Source organism: Phyllostomus discolor, chromosome 9 (assembly GCF_004126475.2).
Source record: "Phyllostomus discolor isolate MPI-MPIP mPhyDis1 chromosome 9, mPhyDis1.pri.v3, whole genome shotgun sequence".
Taxonomy (NCBI): Eukaryota; Metazoa; Chordata; class Mammalia; order Chiroptera; family Phyllostomidae; genus Phyllostomus; species Phyllostomus discolor.
Genome location: NC_040911.2, coordinates 86,834,019 through 86,859,793, shown reverse-complemented (window position 1 = coordinate 86,859,793; position 25,775 = coordinate 86,834,019). Strand labels below are relative to the sequence as shown.

At 60.3% G+C, this 25,775-nt stretch overlaps 2 protein-coding genes across 3 annotated transcripts in view; one reads left to right on the top strand and one right to left on the bottom strand.

The window, feature by feature from the left end:
* The window catches only part of LOC114506247 (transient receptor potential cation channel subfamily C member 4 associated protein), an 86,039-nt gene extending 85,070 nt beyond the window's left edge, over nt 1–969 (top strand). The window contains exon 19 of the mRNA XM_028523804.2: nt 50–969. Within this exon, the coding sequence (XP_028379605.1) occupies nt 50–187 (138 nt within the window). The 3' untranslated portion in view covers nt 188–969. The remainder of the gene's footprint in view (nt 1–49) is intronic.
* On the bottom strand, nt 941–24,368 carry MYH7B (myosin heavy chain 7B). 2 transcript variants are annotated; one of them, XM_028523613.2, is made up of 41 exons: nt 24,216–24,368; nt 22,828–22,934; nt 22,485–22,628; nt 21,887–22,043; nt 21,564–21,591; nt 20,145–20,241; nt 17,934–17,957; nt 17,702–17,794; nt 17,522–17,585; nt 16,416–16,514; nt 15,682–15,785; nt 15,436–15,574; nt 15,051–15,169; nt 14,810–14,959; nt 14,455–14,625; nt 13,122–13,301; nt 12,896–13,028; nt 12,735–12,811; nt 12,261–12,348; nt 11,954–12,071; nt 10,232–10,355; nt 9,983–10,119; nt 8,962–9,217; nt 7,722–7,964; nt 7,045–7,221; nt 6,795–6,940; nt 6,366–6,456; nt 5,896–6,285; nt 5,151–5,277; nt 4,944–5,062; nt 4,656–4,852; nt 4,161–4,510; nt 3,870–3,994; nt 3,632–3,747; nt 2,724–3,120; nt 2,524–2,649; nt 2,240–2,410; nt 2,052–2,156; nt 1,872–1,967; nt 1,246–1,383; nt 941–1,160 (listed from the first exon to the last, which is right to left on the bottom strand). In XM_028523613.2, the coding sequence occupies exons 1-41, from the start codon at nt 24,304–24,306 to the stop codon at nt 1,149–1,151; spliced, it is 5,826 nt and encodes a 1,941-aa protein (XP_028379414.1). In that variant the 5' UTR covers nt 24,307–24,368; the 3' UTR covers nt 941–1,148. The 2 variants fall into 2 exon arrangements, with proteins under 2 accessions (XP_028379414.1, XP_035865641.1); XM_036009748.1 differs by lacking the exons at nt 20,145–20,241; nt 21,887–22,043; nt 22,485–22,628; nt 22,828–22,934; nt 24,216–24,368 and having other exon boundaries at nt 21,564–21,770.
* Nucleotides 24,369–25,775: the final 1,407 nt, after the last annotated feature.

Genomic DNA, 25,775 nt, shown 5'->3' with positions numbered 1-25,775 from the left:
TGCCAGGCTCCTGGAGGACCCGCCCCCTAGCCCCTCTCTCTCTGCCCAGAGCTCCTGCATCAGCTTCTCATACTGGAAAGAGACCGTGTCCATCCTGCTGGACCCAGACCGCCAGTCGCCCTCTGCCCTCGTCAGCTACATTGAGGAGCCTTACATGGACATAGACAGGGACTTCACTGAGGAGTGACCTTGGGCCAGGCCTCGGGAGGCTGCTGGGCCAGGGCCAGTGCGGGTGAGCGTGGTGTACGTGCCGCACGCCCTGCCGTGTCCCCACCCCTCCCCTGCCTTCCTGCCGCTCTCTGCCTGCCCCAGGTCTTCAGGTACAGGCTTAGTGGGAGGGAGTGGCTAGAAGCCCTCGGCCCCTGGGTCTGAGGGCCCAAGGTCATTGTGGAACCTTAGTTCCTTCAAGATCCCCATGGTAAGGACAGGGTGCTATGCCCATCCTTCCTTCAGAACCTTGGGGCTCTGGCCTAGCCAGAGGCAAGGGGACTTTTAAAAATAGCTCTGTGGAGCTCCTGCCCAGTCTCTTGGCCGTCAGCCCTGGGATGGGGAGGGAGATAGGGGCACCTTCCCCCAATCTGTGAGCCAAGCTTGGCCTGGCCTTTGGGCCCAGGCAAAGGCTTCTGAGCCCTGGGCAGGGGTGGGGGATACCAGAGAACGCTACCTTCCCCCAAGCCTGCCCGTCTACCTGTCCCTCCCTCGTTTCCCTTTAGCTCCTCTGGTTCTGTTTGCTCATTGGCCGCTGTGTTCATCCCAATGGGTGCCCCAGAAGTGGGGGGCCTCTTCCTTCCATCCCTTGGGGCGCAGGACGGCTGTGCCCTGCCCCTGCCCCTGCCCCAGGGCAGCGTCTCCTGCCTGAGCCCAGACATAGGAACCTGCCTGGAGCGCGCCCTCAGCTCCTTGTGTTGCCAATTTATTAACAACAAATAAACCAATTAAATGGAGACTATTAAAGAACTTTATTTTAAATGACTGATGTGGACCTGATTTTTGTCTGTGGGACTGTGGGCTCCTCTCCTCTCCTGAGCCCCAAAGGAGGAGGAGGACACTGGCTGGCGCTGCGGAGAAGGCGTTTCTTCGGAGGTCGGCAGGTGAGGGGCAGACAGCAGGTGTCCCTCCTCAGAGCCCGGGGGCTCGAGCGTCGTCCGTCACTCTTTGTGCTGAGGGGAGAAGGGTGGCTGAGTGAGCCGGCCCGCTGGCGCTCCCGTCCGTGCAGGGGCAGGCTGGTGCTGGACCACCGTGTACCTTGTGGCCCAGGGCGTCCCGGGTCCGAGCGCGCAGCTTGTTGGCCTGGGTTTCTGCCATGTCTGCCCGCTCCTCTGCATCATCCAGCTCGTGCTGGGCCTTCCGATACTTGGCCAGGTTAGTGTTGGCCTGCTGCTCCTGGGGGCACAGGCAGGCCGGGTCACCTCTGGGTAACAGATGGTCACTGTGGTCCCCGCCCCATCTCAGAAGGGGTCTGGCTTCTCTTGGTGCTCCACTCTGCTCCCACCACCACTCCCTGTGGCCCTCTCCCCCCTCTCTGGCACCCACAGCAGGAAGGAAGGGGTTGAGACGTTACTCCTTCCAGAGGTGCCCACGTGCCAGACCTGGACCAGAAAGGGAACACACGTGGGGTCTGTTCGGAGAGCTGGGTTTCATCTGTTGCTGTTGGAGCTGTGAGAAACTCTTCCCACTGGGACAGGCGGGTCACGAGCGAGGTCACTGCCCTTGGAAGCAGCCCGCCTGTGTCCAGTGCCAGCACTGGGAGGTGCCGGGCCAGAGGCAGAGTGGGGCTGACGGCTGCTGGCCTCCTGCCTGGGCCAGCCTTGAAGCTGAGTTACCACAGGCGTCCTGCCCAGGCCCTGGGGACCCAGACCCGGCGCACTCACCGCCTCTTCGAACTGCCGTTTGTAGCTCTTGACCTTGTTCTGCAGCTTGTCCACCAGGTCCTGCATTCGGGCCAGGTTCTTCCTGTCCTCCTCGGCCTGCACAGGTATAGGGGACTCAGGTCTTGCCCGGACCAGGTCAGCTCTCAGGCCACTGCCTCTGAGCTGGACCTACTGACCCACCTGGTACGCAAGTTCCTTGACCCGGCGCTCATGTTTCCGCACCCCCTTGAGGGCCTCAGCGTGCTTCTTCTGCTCGGCATCGAGCTCGGCCTCCAGCTCCCGCACCTGTAAGCAGCCGTGGCGTGAGCCTGACGCCTGAGCCTGCCCTTGGGCTGCCCGTGTGCAGGGGATGGGGACACCCTACGCACCTTGGCCTCCAGCTTCTGCACCTGCTTCTTCCCACCCCGGAGGGCAGCTTGTTCCGCTTCCTCAAGCCGTGCCTGTAGCTCCCGCACCGTCTGCTCCAGTGTCTTCTTCATCCGTTCCAGGTGTGCACTCGTGTCCTGCTCCTTCTTCAGCTCCTCCGCCATCATGGCTGCCTGTGGGGGAGGAGGTGGAATGGTCAGAAGGCAACAGGCCAAAGCGGAAGTCCCTTTGGGCTCTGTACTGCGCCCCGACCCCACCCACCCCCACCGCCTTCACTCAGCCTCACATCGGTGATGGCCTTTTTGGCCTTCTCCTCAGCTTCCCGCCTCTCCTGGGCTGCCTCCTCCACCTCTCCACTCAGCTGGGCCAAGTCCACCTCTAGCTTCTTTTTCTGGTTCAGGAGGCCTGTGTTCTGGGGGGCAGCAGAGCTTCAGAGTCAGCCAGCAGGCGGCCACCCCTCCTATCCCAGTGAATTGCTGTCCTCACCTGCGAATGCAGGAGGTTGAGGCGCTCCGTGGCCTCGAGCAGCTCCTGTTCCGCCAGCCTCCGGCTGCGCTCGCCCTGCTCCAGGGCAGCCCGCAGCTCTTCCAGCTCCGTGGCCAGCAGCATGCCCCGTCGCTCTAGGGCTTGTGCCTGCTCCCGGAGCTCTGCCGACAGCCGCTGCTCCTCGTCCCGCCCTGCCTGCTCCTCCTTGAGCTGGGCCTGCAACAGCCGTGTGGCTGCCTGTGCCTCTGTGGCCTGGCGGGTGGCATGGCCCAGCTGCAGCTCCAGGTCGTTGAGGTCACCCTCCATCTTCTTCTTGAGCCGCAGTGCCTCATTGCGGGCCCGGGTCTCTGCATCCAGGGAGGCTTGCAGGGACTCCACTGCCCGCTGGTGGTTGCGTCTGCAGGAGAGAGATGGGAGGGAGTGCGAGGCTTAGCCATGGAAAAGGAGGTAGGCACAGTACCACCCCTGTGCTTACAAATGCCCAGGGAACACTGGAGACATCCATTTTTGGAATTAGGGTGACATGCATTTTTGGAATCAGGGACTCATCCCTCCCTGGCTTCAAGCCCCTTGTGACTTCCTTGTTCCCCATCAAGCAAGTTCACAGACAAGAGAGAGGCTCTGGAGCAGACAGGTGTGGGCTGAACTCTGGCTCTCCCACCCCGGGCAAGTCCCCTGGGCTCTCCAAGGTTCACCTCCAGACTGGACAGTTACCCTGACCTGAGGAAGTCGGGTGGGAGGGGCAGACTAGAGGCCCTGCCAAGCTGTGCACACGGCAGGGGCTCGGCAAACACTGCTTTCCTTCCTTTCTCCCACTCGGGTGGCTGGGATGGGAAGGGCTGTTAGCCTTGGGGGGGACCGGCGCCCCCCTGGATGGTGGTAGATGGGGATGGCCAGAACTCCCAAACCTCAGGTTAGCGCACTCCTCGTCTTTTTCGGCCAGTTTCCGGTCCACTTCCGCCTTGACCTGGGATAGCTCCAGCTGGATCCGAAGAGTCTTGGTCTCCTCCAACTCGAGGGCCCCCTGAGGTACAGGGTAGGCAGTTTGGACCTGAGTGTGTCTTCCAGGAGGAGGGACGCCCAGGAAGCACTGGGTCACTGTCAACCCTAAGCCACCCCAAGCCACCCCTGTGGCCAGCTCCTGACCTCAGCCTCCTCCAGTGCGGCCTGGAGCTCACTCTTCTCCCCTTCCAGCGCCTTCTTGGCTTTCTCCAGCTCCTGGATGCTCTTTCCACTGAGGCTGACATGGTCTGAGAGGTCACTGATCTCCTCTGCAAAGTGGACAAGACACTGAGGAGTCACCTCAAGGCTCATGCTCCAACCCAGGTCACATCATTCACCCCTAATTCCAGGGCGACCCCACCAGGGCACCTTGTGTGACTCCAAGGTGTTCCCAGTGACCCCAGAGCAGTTCTCTGACCTCGGGGTGGGTCGTACCCTGTAGGTTCTTGTTCTCCCGCTTGAGCGTCTCCAGGGCCTCCAGAGCCTCCTCGTGTGTGTGCCGCAGCCGGAAGAGCTCGGTGCCCAGGCTGCGGGCCTCCCTCTGGGCCGCCTCCAGCTCCCGCTGCGTCTCCTCTTCCTGCCGCCGCCGCTCCTCCAGGGCCCGCTCCAAATGCCGCTGCTTCTTATCCAGCGCAGCCGCGGCAGAGGTCGCCCGCTCCAGCTCCAGGGTCACGTCCTCTGACTCTGTCTGCAGCCGCAGCTTGGCCTTCTCCAGTGATGAGCACTTGGCGTTGGCGGCCTCTACGCCCTCCTCTGCCTCCTGCAGCCGCAGGGCCAGTTTCTTTCTAGGCCACGGGAGCAAACGGCGTAGGGTGTGTCACAGAGCGAGGCTGGCAGAGGCATGGCCCCTGTATCTCCCCTCGCCCCATCAGGGCGCAGAGGCTCAGGTGTCATCCTGTGTGGTGATGGCCTGGCCGGCAAGACACTCACTTGGCCTCCTCCAGCTCCTCGGTCCTTTGGATGGCGTCTGCCTCATACTTGCTCCTCCACTGGGCCACCTCGGCATTGGCCTTGGACAGCAACCGCTGCAGCTCAGCCTGGGCCTCGGACTCCTCCTCATGCTGCTCCCGCAAGAGGTCACAGTCGTGCCGAAGAGCCTGCACAGCGTGGGCCAGCGCACTCTTGGCCTGCAGGGACACTAGTGACCTCAGAATCGGGCCGGGCCAGTGGCCCTGACACCCATGCTACCCTCTCTGTGGCAGCCAGTGGCCAGCCCACCTTGCTCTCCTCCTCCAGCTGTCTCCGCAGTTCCTCTAGGCTCTGGGTGGCCAAGGCCTTACCACGGCTCAGCTGGCTAATCAGAGACTCCTTCTCCTCAAGCAGGCGGCTCAGCTCCCCTGCAGCCCAAGGGGTGAAGCAGCCGGTCAGCTGGGCGAGGGGCAGCACGGAGGCCCTGGGGTGGCCCAGCTGAGCCCCCAACCTCACCATTCTCAGTTTGCAGCCGTCCGCGCTGGGTGCTCGCGTCTGCCAACTGCCGCTGCAGCTCCTCCACCTTGATCTTGGCCTCACTCAGCTGATCCTCGTAGGTCCGGCACAGCTTCTCTGCACTGGCCTGAGGTCCAGGGTCACAGGGCAGGACAAGTTTGTGATCAGAGTGCAGGCCCTAGGCTGCCGATTACACTGGGACCTGGGATGGGGAACTAGAAGGCTGGACACGGGCTCAGGAATCGAAGAGCAGTGTCCCACTTCAGGGTCAGAGATGCCACCGCTGGGCTATGGCTTAGAGGATGGACATCGGAAGTGAGAAGGTTGGACTAGTCTTGAGGCCACTGGGTCAGGGTGAAGTCAGGACACTAGTCAGCTAGGGACAGTGGTCAGAGGCCAGCCGTCAGGATTAGGTGGTACAAAGGTCAAGGGTTGAGCTTGGGTGCTGGGATTCAGGACAGAAACAGTCGAGAAAGTTGTTTGGTCAGAGTGCACAGGTCAAGGGCAGAGAAGTTCAAATTGGATGATGGGTCAAAGGTGACTTGGCATAGAATTTTGGAGTCAGGGTTGGAGGGCAGCACTAGTGTGTGAGGGGTCAGGATCCGGTATCGGCACAGGGCAGTCAGGGATCAGCAGCTGGAGGCAGAATGGGTCTAGAATCAGGATGGCCCTGGAGTCCAAGCCAGGGGTTGGGAGGGGACACTGAAGGCAGGTCAGAGGTCAGGATCAGGGAGGAGGCAGGCACCTTGCCACGGGCCAAAGTCTCCACGCTGGTGCCCAGGTCGTCCACCTCCATGCGGAGCTCACTCTTTTCTTTTTCCAGCTTCTGCCGCACGCGCTGCAGACTGTCCACCTGCTCGCCCAGCTCTGCCGCGCTGTCTGCCTGCTTGCGCCGCAGGGCGGCCACCGTGGCCTCGTGCCGCAGCGCTGTCTCCTCCAGTTCCCGCCGCAGCCGCCCCAGCTCGGCCTCGCGCTTGCGGCAGCCCTCTCGCTGCCCGGAAGACACGCCGCCGGCCTCCTCCAGCCGCTCACTCAGCTCCTCCAGCTCTCGGGCTGCCTCTGCTCGTTGCTTCTCCACTCGGGCCCGGGCTGCCCGCTCTGCCTCCAGCTCCTCCTCCAGCTCCTCTGCCCGAGCCTGGCGTCAATGGGCAACGGCTGTTACCTCCTGTTGTCTCCTTGGGCCTATGACGCCGGTCCCCACCATCCCCCACACACCTGCAGCTCCTTGATCTTCTTCTGCAGCTGCGCCCCGAGGAGCTGCTCGTCTTCCACCCGCAGGTTCAGCTGACTCAGCTCCGAGTCCTTCCTGGAGGTCACAGAGGAGCATGAGCGCACCCTGGTCAATTCCCACCACCTGCCTGGTCCCCGGCGTCCCCCCAGCACACACCCTGCCCGAGGTGCTCTGCACCCAGAGCAGCCCGTGACCTCCCCCACGCCTTCCCTCCCCAGCCCTGGCCTCAGAGCCTGGCCATGGAGGGCAGGACACTGTCCCAGGCCCCCAGGGACCCCCATCTCCCAACCCTCCATGGTCAGCCTCTGCAGTCATGTGGAACTGACGAGAGTCCAAGGGCATGAGAAGTGGGGGCAGGCCCAGGAGGCCCCTGCCGGCCGGACAGGCTGGTCTGCTCCCCAGCCCATGCCTACTTCTTGAGCTTCTCCTCCAGCTGCTGCTTGTCCTGGGCAGCGTCTGTCACCGACTCCTGCGTCAGCTTCAGGTCACCCTCAAGCTTGCGCTTGGCCCGCTCCGTGTCCATGCGCAGCTTCTTCTCCTGCTCCAGGGAGCACTCCAGCTGTGGACGGGGAGGAGCAGACATGCTCAGCCGCCGGGCCCAGCCAGGCACTGCCCCGCTCTCCCGGTGCCACCACACAGCCCCCCACTGGGGCCCTGACTCACGTCTTCCACCTGCTGCTCCAGCCGAAGCTTGGCCTTGGCCAGCGCGCTCACACGATCCTCCTCGGCCTGCAGGTCACCCAGGGCCTGCTGGTGGGCCTCCTGCAAAGCCTTCTTCTCCTTGGTCAGCCGGGCCACCGACTCCTCCAGGGCCGCCATCTCCTCTGTCAGGTTCTTCACCTGTGCCACGGCCAGGGTCTCATGGGGATGTCCTCCCACTCCCTGGTCTGAGCAGCCACCCCTTCCCCTTCCGGTGAGCAGGCAGGTCACTTCCTCTGAGCCTCATTCCTTCATCCCCAAGGGATGGCAGTACTGTCCTCCCCGAGTGAACCACACGGGGCTGCTGCCAGGGTTCAGTGGCAGGCGGCTCTGGGGGATGCAGAGCTGTGGCGGAGGGGTGCGGGAGGGATGGTTCCTGCCCTCAAGGAGCTGGCGGTCCTGGATCGCTAATGTTTGCTGAGCACCTACTGTGTGCTAGGCCCCGAGATTGGGGGCTAGCAAAGGCTAGTTACATTCTGACTCTAGGAGGGAAGTGCTCACCCTGGGAGGTAAGTGCTGCTGTTAACCCCATTCCACAGCTGAGGAAGTTTGGGCCCACAGGGAAGAAGCAACCTGCCCAGGGCTCTGTAGCAGGGGCCTGGGCAGAGCCAGGAGAGGAACTTGCAGCCGCCTGGCCCCACCTTGTTCTCAGTGGCCTGCTTCTCCTTCTCGGCCTTGGCCAGCGTCAGCTCCAGGTCATCGATGTCCTTCTTGAGCTCCGTGCACTCGTCCTCCAGCTTGCGCCTGCGGGCGGCCAGGTCGGCGTTCACCTCCTCCTCGTCCTCCAGCCGCTCGCTCAGCTCCTTCACCTTCGCCTCCAGCTGCACCTTGGACTTGATTAGCAAGTGGCAGCGCTCCTCGGCATCCGCCAGGTTGTCCTGCTCCTAGAGGGGGCACGGGAACGGGTAAGCCAACTGAGGGGCACCGGCCGGGCCCTGGAAAAGGAGATGCACCTGTCCACATGCAGGTGTGACTTAGCTGGGCTCTGGGGGCCGAGGGACACCTAAGACCTGCTCTTGGCCCTGAAGGGGCTCAGGTGGGACGAAGCCTTGGGTGGAGCGATGGCAGGAGCAGGAGCAGGAACAGCAACTTCAAGAGGTGAATAGTAGGCCGGGGACAACCCAGAGTGAGGCGCGAACGGGGGCTCTGGGAGAGAAGCGCTGGGCTGCAGCCTCCTGAGGGGGTGGGGGGTGAGCAGGGGGCCCACCGGGCCCTGCACGGCCATGGAGGGGCTCGGGTGCTCTCTCCCACCTCGCCGCCTCCTCGCCGTTCCCTCACCACACCCAGCTGCCTCCCGGTACCCTGCACCAGCAGGTGAGTTTTGTGACCACGGGCTCATCCCTCTCTTCCCACCAATGTCCCTCCAGAGCCAGCCTGGCATGCAGATGACACAAAGTATTTGCCAAAGGAGAGAATGGATCGCTGGGCTTGGGGAGACTCTAGACCCTTGACCCCCTCCTCTGTGGTTATTACTGTTACCTGCCACCTGGGTTCCCGTGGCCCTTGACTGGAGAAGGGAGCGGAGGGGGGGCAGCAAGGAGGGGAGGGCCGGGCAGATGGGCCCCGCTGCAGCTACAGCCGCAAGCTACGGCGGCACAGGTGCGGGAGCACCGTGCACGTGGACAACAGCCGTGGCTGGGAAGGTTGGGAATGGGAGGCTGCGCGTGGACTTGAACCCACAGCCTCGCCCTGTGGCACCTCTGGAGTAGGAGGGTGGACCCCAGCAAGGTCTGGGCACCCAGACTGCACTGGGTCTGCCCTGGCCGGGGGTCTGGTTGGGTATTTCCTTGGAGCAGCCTGGGGTCCACGGTGGAGGGGGGGCAGGTCCTGGGGGTGCCAGGTCACTGAGGAACCCCCTCCCGCCGCCCCTCCCCCACTCACCGCCTGCAGCTGCAGGGCCAGGTCGTTCTTCTCCTGGGTGACGCTGACGTGCGTCTCCTCCAGCTCCTGCCGCTTGGCCTCTGCGCTGGCCAGTGCCGACCGCAGCCCCCGCAGCTCCGCCCGCAGGGCCGCCAGCTCCTCCTCGGCCTGCGCCGAGCGCAGCAGCGGCTTCATCTTGAAAAAGAGCTTCATCCATGACCAGTTCTTGACGGCATTGAAGGCGCGGATGTTCCACTGGATGGTGAACAGGGCGTCCCTGGGGAAGGCGGGGAGAGGCGACCGCAGGCTTCGCGCTGTTCCCTTCAGAGTCCAGTCCTCGTGTTGCCCAGCACCTCCCCGGGGTGGGCGGGGCTCTTCGCTGGGGAGCCCCCTTAACCTTCCCAACGCCCTCCCAAGCAGGCCCCCAAGCCTCCGTTTTCCAGGTGAGACTGAGGGAGAGGCCCGAGGTCACACAGTTACGCCTCCTGGGAGGGGGCTCATGAGCCCTGAATGTCCTGGTGGCACTGTGTTCCAAAGACGCCAGGACGGGTCACGCCTCCCCGCCAGCTCCAGGGTCCGACTGTCTGGGCTCACACCCCAGGCCCGCATCCCAGCCTCGTCCACCCCTCGGCCAGCCGTGGCAGGACGGCGCTGCCTCAGACGCCCCTCTGCTGCACGGAGAGGATCCCAACACCCACGTCCTAGGACTGTCCTGCCCTTCCAACAAGATAACCCACACAAGTTCTCTTGCCTGGCACTTAAGAGTCTTGGGAAACACCAGCTGTCATGATAACCACTGCGGGCCGTGCTGGGATGGAGAGACAGGTGTTCTCACCCCACCTTCTGAGGTGGGGAAATGGAAGCCGGGGGGGTTGAGGGGCGCAAAACAGAACCTCGCCCCTTTAGAGATTTGTTCAGCTAGCCGTGGGGGTAATCTGACCCACCGGGTAGGAGGACAGGGTTCGAAGAGCCTGGTGGTTCCTCGAGCCAGGGAATGCGGGTCCCACCACAACCCCTGTCCCCACCCCCGCCCCACACCCACCTGCCTCCCAGCAGGCGCTGGTACTCAAGGCGCATGAGGCGGCCCCGGCTCCGCGCCTGCAGCAGCGTCAGGACCTTGGCCAGGCGCTGGTCGCGAAGCTCCTCCAGGATGCCCAGCAGCCCAGCCTTGAAGAACACCTGGTGTGGGGGAGGGGGAGGGGGGGCAGGTGTAACCTCCACCCACCCACGTGCCTCCTGTCCAGGGTGCCCACCCACCCCTGGGTCAGCCCTAACTCCTGTGCGCCCCGACCTTGGTGTGGCCGAACTGGTACTGGGTGTGGTCGATGTCCAGGGAGCCCAGCAGCTTCTCCGTGGCCTTCCTGCTGTCCATGAAGGTGTCGTCCGGGATGGCTCCAGGGTTCAGGATGCGGTACCTGGTGGAGCAGGGAAGGGCTGGTGGGGAGGGGGCTGGGCAGGGGCCACGGACTGGGGAGGCTGTGGCGGGGCCTCTCCGAGATGAAGCGGAGGCTGGGGGGGTGGGGGGCACACACTGAACAAGCTGGAGGGGGAGGCACTGCCACGTGGAGGGGGGGAGTGGGCGTGTCCTGCTGGAAAACCTCGGATTGTGTCTCAGTGCATCCAGGAGTTAAGTTCTGTAAGAGGCTGCAGCTCTTACACAGGCATGCAGCACTTTTATAATGTTTTTTAAGAACAAAAAAATATAAAACGTGCGATGTGGCACAGCACACCTCAGACTGACGAAGCGTATGGGAGAGGACTCTGACCGACAAGGCGCACCCTTGCGCACGTGTGCGGGGCGTGCAGGCCGGGTGGCTGTGGCCACACTGTGAAGACAAAGCCCCAGAAACACAAAAGGCCCCGCACTGGGGGCCCGATGAAGAAAGCAGGGTCACTGGACCGCGGGCTATTTCACGGCACAATGCCGCCTGTTGCCCCAAATGCATCCAAAGTCGCAGCAGGTGCGACACCGAGAGAGAGCCCTGGTGTGAGCTGTGGGCTCTGGGTGGTGAGCACGAGTCAGCGGAGGTTCCTCCGTGGTAACAGATGTCCCACTCTGGTGGGCGCTGTTGATAACAGGGGTGGGGGGGGGGACACGCTATGTGTCTGTGGGACAGGAAGAAAAGGGAAAATTTCTGTACCTTCCACTCAGTTTTGCTATGAACCTAAAACTGCTCTAAAAAATAAAGTCTTAATGTTAAAAGAAGGATGATGATCCAGACTTATCCCGACTGAGAATAATCTCCAAAATGCACTCATAGACTCACGTGTGTGCGCTGAGGGAGCCCACGCGTGCAGTATTTGTGTGAACACACGTGTGGCGGTCAGCGTGGATGGCCAGTTACTTCTGGGAGGAGAGGGACTTTGGCGGCTAGTGGCCTGACAGAACCAGGCCGGTAAAGGGCAGGGGAGGGAGCCCGCGAGGTGCCGGCAGGAGTACTCGGCCTGGGCCGCCTGAGCCCTCCTTCAACCCCCACGTCCACGTCCAGCTCTGCCCGCCCCCAAGCTCCAGGCTAAGAGTCCAGTCCCGCCCATGCCTTCTCCTCCAGGACAGCTGCTGGAGACATTTCAGGCTTGACATGTCGAAGTAGACCTCAATGCACCATCCCCCCAGGCCCCCCCAAATCAAAACCCCTGTTTTGGTACCTCAGCAAATCTACCACCAGCTCCCCAGGTGCTCAGGCCAGACACCCGGGAGTCACCCCTGTCTGTTCTCTCTCCTCGTCTGCAACCTGCTCATCAGCGAGGCTGTCGGCTGCACCTCCGATCTCTGCTCCAGGCCCGTTCGGTTCTCCCCCACCCCGGCGGCCCCCAGGTCTCCGCCACCACCGTCTCCACTGGGACCCCCGCCCAGCCCCCTCCCAGTCCCCCTGCCTCCTCCTCAGGGGTGGGAACATCTCTCTGGCTCTGAAATGTGTGCCCTTCCCACCCCCTCAGGGTGGCGGTGGAGGAGGAAGGTGACCCAGCAGGGGGAGCTGCGGAGCAGCCCGGGCTGGGGCAGGGAGACACCCACCGCTGCCGGAAGTCGGCGTAGAGCAGCCTGTTGGGGAACCCTTGGCGGCAGATCCGGATCCCCTCCAGAACCCCATTGCAGCGCAGCTGGTGCAGCACCAAGAAGGCATCCATGACCCCTGCACGGGTGGGAGTTAAAGGAAAAGGTTAGAGGTCAATAGACACACCTTCATGCCTCAAAGAAAGACCCCAAGTCCACACGAGGGCTCTGCAGAAAGGGAGGATCCAGCTTCCAGTCTGCCCAGACCCCTCCCTTCAATGCCCCACCCCACCCCACACCACCACCCACCGGGCCCCAGGGTGACTACCTGGGGTCTTATTCTCATTGGGGACAATGCACCGGACAAAGTGGGGCTGTGTGGCCCGCAGGTTGGTCATCAGCTTGTTGAGGTTCTCCTGGGGGGAGAGCAGGCACACGGGGCAGAGAAGCCGACTTGGAAACCGCAGTGGACCAGCCCGCTGAGGACCGGGGCCAGTGCCTACACGTGCCCCCACTCGTCCGTCCTTCCACTCTGTTCCCGTGCCCTCTGCCCCCTTCTGCTTGACTGGTCCCTGTCACCAGGATCACCGCTTCCCCGCCTAAACCCCCCAGCGCCCCCCTCCCCACAAACCCTGCCCAGGCAGCGTGGGGACGGGAAGCAGCACAGACTTGCTGTGATGTTCACGTGGAGACGAGTTAAACATCACTGCAAGTCTTAACGGCCGCCCGCCCAGGGTGCAGGGGACAGAGCGGGAGCGAGGGCCAGGCTGGAGGCTGCATCAGGGACCAGACCGGGCCTCACCTTGTGCACCTGGGACACCGTCTGGAACGACGCTGCCTTCTTACGCTTCTCTTTCACCCCCGACTTCGGAGGCTCAGCTGGGAGAGACATGAGGACCAGTCACTCCAGGGACATCACTCTGAGTCCCCTGCAGAGTGGCAGTCTAGTCCCTCAGCACTCACTGGAGCAGGAGCCTGCATAGTTCTCATAGAGGGTAGCCAAGAGCTTGTTCTGTGACTTTTGGAAGATGGGGACCACTGTCTCATTCAGTGGGTCCTTGTTCTTCTCCAGCCAGCCCACGATGCTGTAAGGCACCTGGAAGAGATGGGACAGGAGCTGAGCCAAGGCGGAGAAACCCGAGAAGAGGGAGGAGAACGGGCAAGAGCTGGGGTTCCAACAGGCACCTACCACGCCCGCGTAGTGGACCACCTCGAAGTGGGCCTGGTATTTGCGCTTCTTGTCAGGTCTTGGCTGCTGGAAGTTGGGCGACTTCCCCGCGTGGTTATCGTAGAGCTTGGCCCGGAAGCTGGCGTCTGAGGCCTTGGGGAACATGCACTCCTCCTCCAGGATGGACAGGATGCCGAGCGGCTGGACAAGCGGAAGGGCCTCCATCGCACCAGCCCAGCCTCCCGGAGCCCCTCCTTCTGGGAGCCTTCCCAGACACCCCCCACCCCCCACCGCCGCCACCTGTCAGAGGGACGAGACCGGACCTGCACCCAGGAGCCCAGTCTTCCAACACAGACAGAAAAATCTGTAGCTTGGCCTCTGGCCTCGTCTGTGCAATTCGCAGCTCTTTGTCCCCTCGGTTATGAGACCTGTGCAAACTCACTGGTGCCTCTGCGTCCACTCCCCCCCACCCCCCACATGATCTCACGCCCACTCACACACGGCACAAAGAAAGCAGCTGAGTTCAAATGGGGGCTGCCTCACTTACTAGCTGTGGGGCCCTTAGACCTCCCTAAGCCTCAGTTTCCTGACCTGCCAAATGGGGAAATGAATACTTCGTGCTGCTTTAATAGCAAAAAAAAAATATATCTGTCGACCACCTAAATAAATGTCCAACAGGAGATTCCAGAAATGCGCTGTCTGAAAATCCTCTGCTGCATGAACTATTGTGCCCCCTTCAACAGAGTTCAACGTTCAAACTGCGTTTTCAGAGGCAAAGAGGGGAAGGAGCCCGGGCCCTCCGAGAGAACCGAGGCCCAGGGCGCAGGACGTGCGGGAAACCAGCCAACGTGCCACGGTTCTGATCGTGTTAGGTTCGGGGGGAACCTTCTCCCCCTTCACTCTGTCCTTTCACATTGTTCTTTCTTCCGTTCTTTACACAAGGGGAGACATATGTAATGCTTCACAATCGCATAAACAGACAGGTCAGCACGTCCTACTCCGCCCGGCTCCCAGGGCAGTGACCCTTCTGAGGGTCCAGTGACATTGCGGCTGCCACAGGGCCTTGGGAACTGCGGAACTGTGTCCAGCCTCCAGGGGCTGTGGTCAGCAGCCTGTGATGCATACACACACTCACAGTATTGCTCACACATACTCACCAACATGCTTTCACACAGGCTCCAGCACCCTATCACACACATGCATGCATTCCTATTCATGGCACGTACAGAGACCTGGTCACAGCCAAACACTCACACAAGCTCACTTCAGTGCACAATCACACACACACACTCACACGTGCTCGCAGCGCACCCACACCTGCCGCCCACGGCAGCGAGCTTGCGCCGGGCTTCACCTTCTCAATGAGGTCGATGCAGGGCTGCAGGTCCAGGCCAAAGTCGATGAAGACCCAGTCGATGCCCTCCCGCTTGTACTCCTCCTGCTCCAGCACGAACATGTGCTGGTTGAAGAACTGCTGCAGCTTCTCGTTGGTGAAGTTGATGCAGAGCTGCTCGAAGCTGTTGAACTGCAGCAGGAGGCGCCGGCTCAGCCTCCGGCCTCCTTGCAGATGGGGACAGGGGAGGCCGGGGACAGGGGTGTGCACGAGTTCCCCGGGTGCCGGGTGCCGGGGGAAGCCCGGGGTTGCTGTCTCCACCCGCCATGGCCCTCCACCCGAGGGAGAACAGAGCCGGGGGTGGGCCTGCTCGCACCTCAAAGATCTCAAAACCCGCAATATCCAGGACCCCGATGAAGAACTGCCGGGGCAGCTTTGTGTCCAGCGTCTGGTTGATCCGAGACACCAGCCACCGGAACAGCCGGTCGTAGGTGGCCTTGGCCAGAGCCCCCACGGCAAACACCACCTGCAGGGGTGGGGACGCTGGGCTGGGACCAGGCAGGGAGGGGCCCTGCCCCAGCTGTCCCCAGGTGGGCCCTGGCCGGCAAGCGGCTCACCTGCTCCACGCTCTGGCCCTTGGTCACGTACTCGTTCCCCACACGGACTCGGGGGTGCAGAAGGCCTTTGAGGAGGTCCCCACTGTTGACTCCCATCAGGTAGGCTGCCTTGTCAGCACCTGGCAGGGCACACAGGTGCAATGAGGAGGAAGAAGCCAAGAATTCAAGCACCTGGGGGCTCAGCTGGCCTCAGCCTGGCATTCGGAGAGGGAGGTTGGGAGGGGTCAAGTTCAGGGCCAGCAAACTGTACAGCTTAGGAAAGAGAGGGTCTGGAGTTGAGAAGTGAGGGGTTACAATCAGAGTCAACTAAGACTGAGGTCAAAGATCACGGACAAGGGTTAGGGTTAATGGTCAAGGGCAGGACATTGAGATCAAGGCCCCTCACTCTCTGTGCCGTCGGCCTCGGCCTGCTCCTCCCGCTGCTTCTGCTTGAACTTCATGTTGCCGAAGTGCAGGAGGGCACCCACGATCTTATAGCAGGCACACTTCTCGTCCACGCTGAAGCCCAGGATGTCCATGGCATGCTGTGGTGCGGGACGGTGGGGTCAGGGATGACCTGTCCCCGATCTCTGCCCAGCCCCATGCAGCCCCCACGCTGCAGGCGCTGGCTCTGCTCCCGCCCCAGACGTACATCTGTGGCCATGAGCTCCTCCCCATCATCCATGTTGTCCACGGTGATGACACCCTGACTGCAGAAGTGGTAGTCGTAGGGGTTCATAGACAGAAGCAGCATGTCTAGGGGACACGGGGTGGAGAAAGTGGGTCTGGCTGGGTTTGCCTGGCCATCCTCCACCCCCGTCCCAGTGCGGTGCCCAGTGGGGTCCCAGCCCTGCAGGAGGCAAGGGCCCTCCCGGGACTTCACATAGTCTGTTTTTCATCCCACCCCCCGCATCCATGGCTTCTTTACGGTTCTCTGAGGAAGGCGTCCCAGTGCCTACATCTCATCCATCCCTCCACCACTGTTCAGGGGCCAGCCCTCTGGCCCAGACCCTGTGCTGAGGCACAGACTCTGCCCTCCAGGATCTTGCAAGAGAGGGGAGCTGGGCCTAGACGGAGTCATTGACCCTTCCTTGGTGCTGGGTGGGGCCTCTCTAGTCTCAGGACAGCAGGAGGGGCAGTTCTGCAAGGGCAGCGGCACTACAGGGCCAGCTCCCTGCAAGGAGGGGAGGGCTCAACAATAACCAGGAGACCCAGGAAGGGAGTGAGGGGAACAGAAATGGCTCAGAGGGAAGACAGGATGTCACAGACCCCAGAAGAGTGAGGGAACAGACATCCCAGCCCCTGGTCTGATCGGGGCCGGGCAGCCCTCAAGCCTGCCCAGCCCTACACACTCTGCCTCCCAGCTTATCCATCCACGGCCCTCACCCTGCAGCTCTGGCTTCTTCCCCGAGAGGATCTGGTAGTAGACATGGTAGCCACGCTCTCCGGGCAGCTGGAAGATCACCCTCGACTTCTCCAGGAGATCTGGGAGAAAGGGAGGCACTGGCCCATCACCCTTTGCACCTCCCCCGAGCAGGTCACCCCAGTAGGGCTGGAGGGGCAGGCAGGGGTGTCGGTGAGGGGCAGGGGAGCATGTAGAAGCACCATCCACACACGTCCGCCTGTACTAAGGGTGTCTCTCCATCTGTGCACACGTCACAACAGGGGAATGTGTGTGTATCCGTCTGTACACCCGTGTGTAACTGTGTGTGGGTGTGTGAACGTGGATGTCTGCTGGGGGGCGTTCATCTTTCCATTCTTCCATCTGTGTTTTCATTCCTTCTTCCACGACCACATTCCTTTCCTCCAGGGGAGGCTGCTGAGTCTGCCCGTGGTCATTCGGGGCATGGACTAGGATGTTCCCTGCCCATCCCCATGTGCCTGAGCTTATCCATCAGGATCTGGCCATGAAGCCCATGGTGGGGAGTAACCACTGTGGGGGCTCCTCTGTGCATGTGGCCTGTGCAGCTGGGCTGGGTGAGGCGGGATGGGCGACAACCCCAGATGGGCGTTAGGAGGAGCTCCTATCCCAGGAAGGATGGGGACTCGATGTGTAGAGAGGAGGCTGGGGCAGGACGGGGCACAGGCCTACCCCACTGGGGCCAGAGGAAAGACTGGGATGTGTAAGGGCACAATCATAAACAGCCTAACTAGCCAAATAAGGGTTTGGGTCTCCATCTTAAGGTGATAGGATCTAGAAAAGATTTCTGAGCAGGGACACAATGTGGTCAGATTAGCATCCACAGAAAGGTCACTCTGGCTGGAAGATCAAGCAGAGGAATGGAGGCTGGGAGACCACGTGGAGGCTGGTGGGATGTTCCAGGTGACAGGTGAGGCGGCCTGAGCTGGGCAGTGGCCCGGGGATGGAGAGAAGTGCGTGCAACAGGCGGGAGCCCCGAGGACTTGAGGGGCGCTCAGTCAGAGCAGAGAGCCTCAGGCCCGGCCTCTGTCCCCATCCCCGCCTGCCCTCTCCCTCACTCGCCCAGACTCACAGCTGTCTATATCCGCAGACGCCAGCTTCCCAGTGGGCCCAAAGTGAATGCGGATGAACTTGCCCTGTGGGCAGAGGTGCGGGCTCAGTCAGCAGGCCCAGCCAGGGCTGCCCTAGCCGCTGAAGGCTCCCCACTGCTGGTCCCACCCCACCACCCGCCTCTCCCACCATGGCCACTCACAAAGCGGGATGAGTTGTCATTCCGCAGGGTTTTGGCGTTGCCAAAAGCCTCCATCGCAGGGTTAGCCTCAATGATTTGATCCTCAAGGGTACCCTGGTGGGGTGAGGGGAGCTCACTCACTGGGACCCCAGATCAGCCCATCTCAGACAACCTGTGGTTGGGAAGGGGAAGGGCAGGGTCCCCAGGATCTCATAACTGTCGCCTGTCCCACTCACAGTGGCCCCATACTTACCCCAGTCTTTGTGGCCAGAAATTGCTGGGGGGAGAAGGAAGGCCATGTTAGAGGGTGTGAGGTCTCACCAGGCCGGGGTGGCAGTGGTTGGCAGGACAGTGAACATGAGCCCCCCCACCCCACTCCCCATGCCTCACCTTCCCAGGACTGTTATGAGGAGAAATGCTAGAAAGTAGGAGCAGGCGTGGCAGGGGGCTGAGTCTGGGGGAGGGAGTCTGTTTCCCCCCCAGAGGCTGTCTCTGGCCTCTTCCATATCCCTTTATTTCCCACACTCCAGGAAGTAGCCCTTGCCCCAGGCCCTAGAGGTTCCTGACTAAAATCTACTTCCCTTTAGAGCCCAATTCAAGTGCCCCCCTCCTCTAGGAAGCCTTCCCTGATGCTCTTTGGCTGGAGGAGATCTCTTTTGCCTGAACCCTCTTACCCTCACCCCCCTCCGTGAGAGTAAGGAGGTGATAGCCCTTCTCCACACTTCTCCTTTGTATTGTGATTAGACACATCTGCGTTGCACCTACTCTTATTCAAAGTGGCCCTGCCACTCTGCCCTGTTAGATGCCTACTATTACCCTGCCATGCAAATGAGAAAACTAAGCCTCACAGGCGAGGTGGGGGGTGGCACAGGACAGGCACTGAGCCCAGGCATCTCCCTCCCAGAGCCACCTGTGTGTCTCCCCTAGAGAGGCTTACTGAATGGAGAGATCCCCCCGCCACTTTCCTCCCCTAGCCTCACCCTTGTCTTCCCTCTATTGCCCTTTCCTTCTCTTAGCCACCCACCCTGGATCCTAGCAGCCTGGGGGGAAAAGGAGAGGAGGAGGAATGGGTTCTAGAGTGACAGATGCCGTGCCACCAAGGGATTTTGGTTATTCACTCACCTCCAGAGATGCCCAGGACTTAAGCAATCCCCCCAGAAACACTGGTGGGGTGACAGAGGCAGGAGAGAAATGGCAGGAGCCCATCCCCCCAGCTCCACTCCACATAATCTCAGCCAAAGATTTGTAACAGGGCTCTCTCCGGAAACTGTGAGCAATTTGAGGCCAGGGGACCGGAAGGTTGATAAGGACTTTAAGTTCCAGAACCCGCAGCCCCTGTGGGCCAGCCTTCCCCACTCCACACCCTACCCCACGAGGGATCCTTTCTGACCCAGGCCCTCCCTGCCCCGGCCCTGCCAGCTCCCGCCTCTTCCTACCCTCCCTTCCTGCTCCTGAACCGAACCCCAGCTCTCTGCAGCACCCTCACAGACACTTCGGGGGTTCAGAAAACGGGGTGGAGAGAGGAAGGAGGAAAAAGTACCAAAAAGGCAATAGCAAAAACAAAACAACAAAAACGACCACCACCACAACAAAAAAAACAAAACTGAAAATAAAAATCAAAAGCCAAGAAATTCAAATGGGGAAAAAGGAAAAGGCAAAAAGAAAAAAAAAAACTTAAAATGGAGAAAAGAAAAGAAAACCAGAAAAAAGAAAAATGCCCCAGAATAAAGCAAGGCTCAACAGGACCTGGGAGTGGGGACTGTGTGGGCGGGGCTTGGGTTTTGGAAAGAAAAGGCCGCCCATTTCGGGGGTGGACTCAGGGAGGGGCACGCAGAGATCTGAACCACTGGCCTGGGGTATAGGAATGAATATTGCACCTCAAAAGCAAACAAAAAAATACAAAACAAAAACTGGTCCCCCTATTGCTTCATAAATTTTCAAGAAGTATCCAGAAATCACAGGGTACAAAACTGCCCCTCCCCTGGCCGCTGGGAAAGCCAGGTGCGTCCGGCTCTGGCCAAACTCCACGTAAGCCTGCTGTGCTGGTTTGATTGGCAGCAGGTCGCTCGTGTGTGACAGCCAAGAAAACAATCACTTCTTAGCAACAGCAGCCTATCTGGTAAACTCAAATGTGAAGGTCAAAATGGGAGGGAAAACTAAATAAAAAGTTTAGGGGCAGCGATGCTGCCCCGCCCCTCTCTGGTATGGACGGGAGCGCTGAGACAGGAAGGGGGGCGGGGCGCAGGCAGCGTGGCCGAGGCGGCCGCGGCCTCTCTGGTCAAGCCTTGCTCAGGCCAGAGTCCCCCACCAGGGTGGAAGGCTCAGGCAGGGCTGAGAGCTCTTGGGAATCAACTTAAAAAGAAAAAAAAAAAGAGGAAGAGAAAAGGAAAAAAGGAGGAGAAAGACACAAAAAGAAAAACAGTGAGAAGCAGCGGCGAGCAGCGCCCAAGCGGGCGAGTCTTACGGCCTTCTTGCCCGGCCCGTCTCCCAGGGCAGCGACGATGGCAAAGTACTGAATGACCCGCTTGGTGTTAACCGTCTTACCGGCCCCCGACTCTCCGCTTGGACAACACAAACATAAGTCACCAATGCCCATCTGCCCACTCTGATTCCTCCCTTCCCCCCCCCCCGCCCCACAAGCGGGGGCCCCTCTGCCCTCCCCCAACCCAGCTCCAGAGTTAGGACCCCCAACTCAAAACCTCCCCTGGAGGACTCAGCCCTCAGAAGAGCTGAGCAGTTTACAAAGCAAAGCCAGTGCAGCTCCCCCTGGTCAGATGGGAACACACAGAAAGCGACTGCTCACTGAGCACAAACTTAGTGCCAGGCGCTGGGCCAGGTGCTGTACCTATGTTGGCTCATCTAAGCCTTAGAAACCCGTCAGGTAGGCACCATTGCCACCTCCATTTTATGGATAAGAAAATGGGCTCAGAGAAGCTATGTGGCTGTCCCTGGTGTGGGCATTGCTGACTCCTCATGGCTCTGCAGGGTAGGTGGATAGGACTGCTCTGCCTGTACTGATGGGACTCCGAGGCCTGAGGGCACCGGCAGGAGGACGTGAATGTAGAACATGAACCCAGGTCTTTCTGGTTCCCAAGGCCATGCCCTTAACCACAGCCTGCACACACACACACACACACACGCACACACACACTCACTCACACATAAACAATGTTCATATTGGCCTGGTGGGACGTGAACTTGGCATGTTAGAATTTGACCACTTGCCCATGGAGGCGAAGAAAGGATCAGAAATACGACCCAGAGGTAAGGAGATGGTAAGGAGGAAGAAAGGGAAGGGAACCCCCCCCCGCCTTGAACCAGAGTCAGAACTCCCAAAAGATCAGTGTGGGAGAAGATTCTAGGCCCTGGGGAGAGGGGTCTCGGGGCTGGCAATCATTCTGGTGCTTGGGTGTCTCTTCCCTGCTCACGTCTGTAACCTCTCTGCCCAGAATGGGAGTGGAGAATGTGCTCTAATGTAGCATCAGCTGACACACTGGCACCAAGTGGTAGAAGTCCTATCCTAAGCAATTTTAAGCGAAGTTTTTTATCCCCACCCAAAGATATTTTTTCAGTGATTTTTAGAGAGAAAGGAAAGGACAGAAACATTAATAAGATAGAGAAGCATCAGTTGGTTGCCTCCCACACACGCCCAGACCTGGGATCGTACGTGCCAGGATGCGGGCCAAACCCACAACCTAGGCGGGTGCCCTGACCAGGAATCGGACCTGCAACCTTTCAGCTAGGGGATGACGTTACAACCACCTGAGCCACTCCGGCCAGGGCTAAGCACTTTGGAGTCAACCCTGGGGAATGATTTTAGCTCCACTCTCTTCCCGCCCCAGGGCCAGCATGTCCCACCCCGTCCCCAGAGCCCCACACTTACGTGATCAGCATGGACTGGTTTTCTCGGTCTGGAGGAATGGGAGGGAGACACAGAAGTTAGCCAAGGTGAGGGATCAGCCACTGGTGGAACACGTTGGGCATCCATGGCACCGGGGCAGCCCCTCCACCAGCCAGAGCCAGAAGTGAGAGGGACCAGATGGGACCCTCCAGCGGGCAGCCAGCTCCCACGTGGAGAGACAGAACAGCTATGCTAAAGCAGGGTGATGCAAGTGAGGGAAGGGGGTCCTTTACAGAGGCTTCCCTGGAGTTGAGGTAGGGGTCTTGGGCGGGAAGAGGAAGAGGAGGAGTGGGGGCAGCCCTTACTTCGCAGCATATCATTGTAGGCGTTGTCAGCCACTGAGTATATGTGGGGTGGGGCCTCCGAGCGGCGCTTTCCCTTGTAAGCAGCCACCACGGAGGGCGTGTAGACCGGGAGCCATTTGTAGGGGTTGATGGTGACACAGAAGAGGCCGGAGTAGGTCTGAGGAGACAGGGTAGAGAGGGGTTGTTGGAAGCTAACTTCCCATTCCCAGGCCGAGCTCTTACAAAACCATGACCTTTGCATTATTCCCCAGGGAGTCACTTAACCGTGGCACATGATACCCTCAGTGGCTACCCTAGCCCCAACCCAACCCTTGCTCCTGCCCACAGCCCAGGTCTCCATCTCCACGGCCCCACTGCGGGCCTCTAGCCTCACCCCCCAGGCTGAAGCTCTGCCCCATACACTCCCAGAACCAAAACTCCAGCCCAACACTACAGCCCCAGAACATCGCCCTGCCCCACCTCCAGCCCCTCCCCTTCTCCATAGCCCTGTCCCCACAGTGCCTTGGCTCTCCCTCTAGCCTGGCTCCTGCCGCTAGGACCCTGCCCCAACCACACACAGCCCCGCCCCACACGTGGCCCCTCCTGACTCCTGGCTCACGTAGATCATCCAGCGAGCATAACGTTGGCGCAGGTTGTGCAGCACCGAGGCCTCGTTGAGGTGTGTCATCATGGCCATGTCCTCCAGCAAGTCGAACCTGGGTGGGTTCATGGGCTGCAGCTCTGATTCCCGTACCATCAGCACCTGCCGGGAGACCGTACCGTGGAGTGAAGGCCGTATGGTGGAGTGGCAGGCAGGCGGGTATCCACTGACCTCCGCCTCTCACCCCTGTAAGCGCCCAGACCCCCTTTCATACAGAGCGCGCTCGCCAGGTGCGGCACCCCCGGGTGGGGGGCGGGAGGGCGGGTAGAGGAGCTAACACAGGGAAAAGGTGCAGCCAAACCTTCTGGTCTTTGGTCTCCACGCTGACTCTGCCCCCAGTAGCCTCCGACTTGACCTCCGCCTCCACGTAGGCATCCTGTTCGTCAGGTACCCAGACCCGCTTCTTTCCTGGGTTGGAGGGAGAGCACTGGGGCTTTGAGAGCGCCTAGGCATATGCAAGGGCTGGGGGTCTGGCTGGGGGTCTCGAACCGTGACCACAGAGCTGTGCCCCTCCCAGTATCCCCTCTGTCAGGTCGCAGGAACACCCAGAGTAGATCCTTCCAGACTCAGGCTCCTGGCAGGGCAGAGCTGGGAGGGACTCTAACCGTCCTCTCAGGGGACTCCCTGACTGGGGCAACAGTCCTTCACTGCCCCGACTACACACTTGGGTTCAGATTCCTGCTTCTGCCCTATGTGCCCTGTGACCGCAGGAAAACCCCTCATTGTCCCTGGGCCTGTTCCTTCAAAGGCAAAATGTTCTGGGCGTCTCCTGCGGTCGCATGTGGAGTGGCCCTTCATGTCAGACACATAACCCCCAGGGGGATTCCACCTCCTCCATTTCATCGGAGACTCAAACCCAGCTCTTGTGCCCCTTCCTGCCTGGCCGGCTGGCCCCAGGGCTTCAGCCAGCCCGTATTGCATGCTGGTTAAAGGCAGGGACCCAGGGTGCAGACCACCAGGTTCTGTTCCCCGTCCTGCCACTTACTAGCCGAGTGCTTTAGTCAGGACCAGCGACATAATTTGCAGGCCTCAGTGTTAAAGCTCAGACCCCTTGTTTTAAAAAATTATTAGAAACTTCAAGAGGGTGACAGAGTAATAAATCAAACACAAGGCCCTCCGGAGGGTAGCGCCCGTTGCAGATGCAAAGATGGCACACCCACAAAGCTGGCGCCCCGGTCCCCGCCTCCCCAGGCTGTTGAAATCATGCATGGAAGGTCATATGGGCTGGGCCTGGCACACAATAAGCGCTTGATACACATTGCCTATTGTTATTATTGTCCCATGAACAAACCAGGTCATAAATAGTCGTCTTTATTCCTGTCCCCAGTAAACAGAGGCTTTGGCTCTATGGAAAGCACTAAAAATAACTCCAGGACAGGTTTTTGGACACGTGGAAGCTGCCTGCACCCACACCAGTCACTCTCACCTCAGCGGTCTCAGGCTCTGGCCACAGGCGGCCGCTCCGGGATGCAGCCGATACTGTCCCATTTCTCAGAGGAGCAAACCGAGGCTTGTTCACAAACACAGTGATGTGCACAGAACTTAGCCTCAGGGCCCCAGACTCTGAGGGAAAGGTCCAGAGCTGAAGCTGTCAGGCCAGCTCCCCCGAGCTCGGAGTCCCCCCCCACCCCGCTCCTGCTCTGTGTCCATAAAGGCTTCTCTGTGGCTGCGCCCCCTGCCTGCACTTACCATCCCAAGGCACAGTGTGCACCTTCATCATCTCCTGGTAGCCCTGGCGGAGGTAGCGGGCGGACTCCCCGAGCTCACTCACATCCATCATGGTGGCAGCACTGAGAGGCGGAGGACCAGGGACTAAGAATCTTGGAGGTTTCAGGCGGTCCGAGGCAGCGGGCACTGGAAGATGGCAGTGATGGAGGAACTGAGGGACCCGGGGCCCCAAAGTGGGGCATGAGCCAGCAACACTAGGTGATTCCCTGCGGCTCCCCACAGGCTCCTCACCTTGGCCTCCCCGGTGAACCCCCAAGACACACAAACACTCACTCGCAAACCCCAGAGCATCCTCTCCCACAGACACAGAGAGACGCGGACCGACTCTCACCCTCACCCACTGGCCCACCTGTCTGCCCTCTAGCTCCAGCCCTGGCCCTGATCACCCACCTCAGCACCACGGTGAGGGCTGGGAGCCGGGCTACCCCTTTTATTGCCGCCGTCAAGGTCAGCGAGGAGGAGAGCTATGTCAGCAATCTCCACGTGTCACAGCCCCCCCAGCCTGGCTGCAGGACACAAAAGTCAAATTCCCTTTTATCTCCACCAGCACAGCCCCTGGGCTATTTTTACCTCCCATTGTCAGGGGAGCACAAAGGCTGAAGAGAGACACTCCACTGAGAGACAGGCAGCCAGGGATTCACAGGCTGACACCGTGGCGGGGACCAAGCAGGGAGAGACTGGGGAAAACTGAGGCACTTGGGGAGAGAAACTGAGTCACGGGGAATATGATCGACGCAGAAGAAGACCTGCAACCCCAGAATGGAGGGCAAGGAGACTCAGAAAGGGGGAACTATAAAATGCCCTCTGGCATCCTTCAGTCCAACTCTCTTTACACATTCAGGGAAACTGAGGCCCAGAGTGAGGAAAACACTGGCCAAATTCCATAGATAAGCAGTGTCAGAAACCAGGTCAAAGGGGAAGAGAGAGACATCCTTCTGCAAGCACCTGGATGCCGTCTCTCCCCCAGCCTCTGTCCCCATCTCTCCGGAGTTCCCTGGGGAAATTAACACATAAAGAAAACCAGACCTGAGACCATAGACATAAAGGAATGCTTTGGCTGAAGAGGAAGCAAATCGAGGAAATTTAGACCAGTTAGAAGCCCTTCCATACTGTGACACGCAAGATTCACAGGAAGCCAAGTTCCCGCTCTTAGCCCTGTCCCGCACCCCACTTGCAACAGGGGGTGAGGGTGCTGGCACTCAGTCAGCCTGATACAGGCTTCGGAATGTGTCGGGCACTGCCAGGCCCTCCTGTCCATCATCCCATTCAGGCCCTGGTGACACCACAGAATTGTAGAGTCGGAGAACCAGAGGATCCAGGAGCCTCAGACACTGCACATCTAGAATGACAGGGGTCCAGAGCCGGGGGTCCACGTGGGTGTCAGGCCAAGCTCACACAGAGAAATCCTCTATGCCAACGGGCTACCCTTCCAAACACACAGACATGTCTGTATGCCATAAAATACATAGAAATAACTTCAAAGATATATTCTCAAACACACATAGTTTAAAACCAGCAAAA

Bases quoted from the DNA above. Each gene is read 5' to 3' on its own strand.
- MYH7B (XM_028523613.2), bottom strand. From the start codon at position 24,306: ATGATGGATGTGAGTGAGCTCGGGGAGTCCGCCCGCTACCTCCGCCAG. The intron at 17,586-17,701 runs GTGAGTGGCCAT...CTCTGCCCACAG, and splicing joins ATGACAACTCATCCCGCTTT to GGCAAGTTCATCCGCATTCA. The intron at 5,063-5,150 runs GTGAGGTTGGGG...CTTGGGCTGCAG, and splicing joins ACGGCTGCAAACTGAGAATG to GGGAGCTGAGCCGCCTGCTT.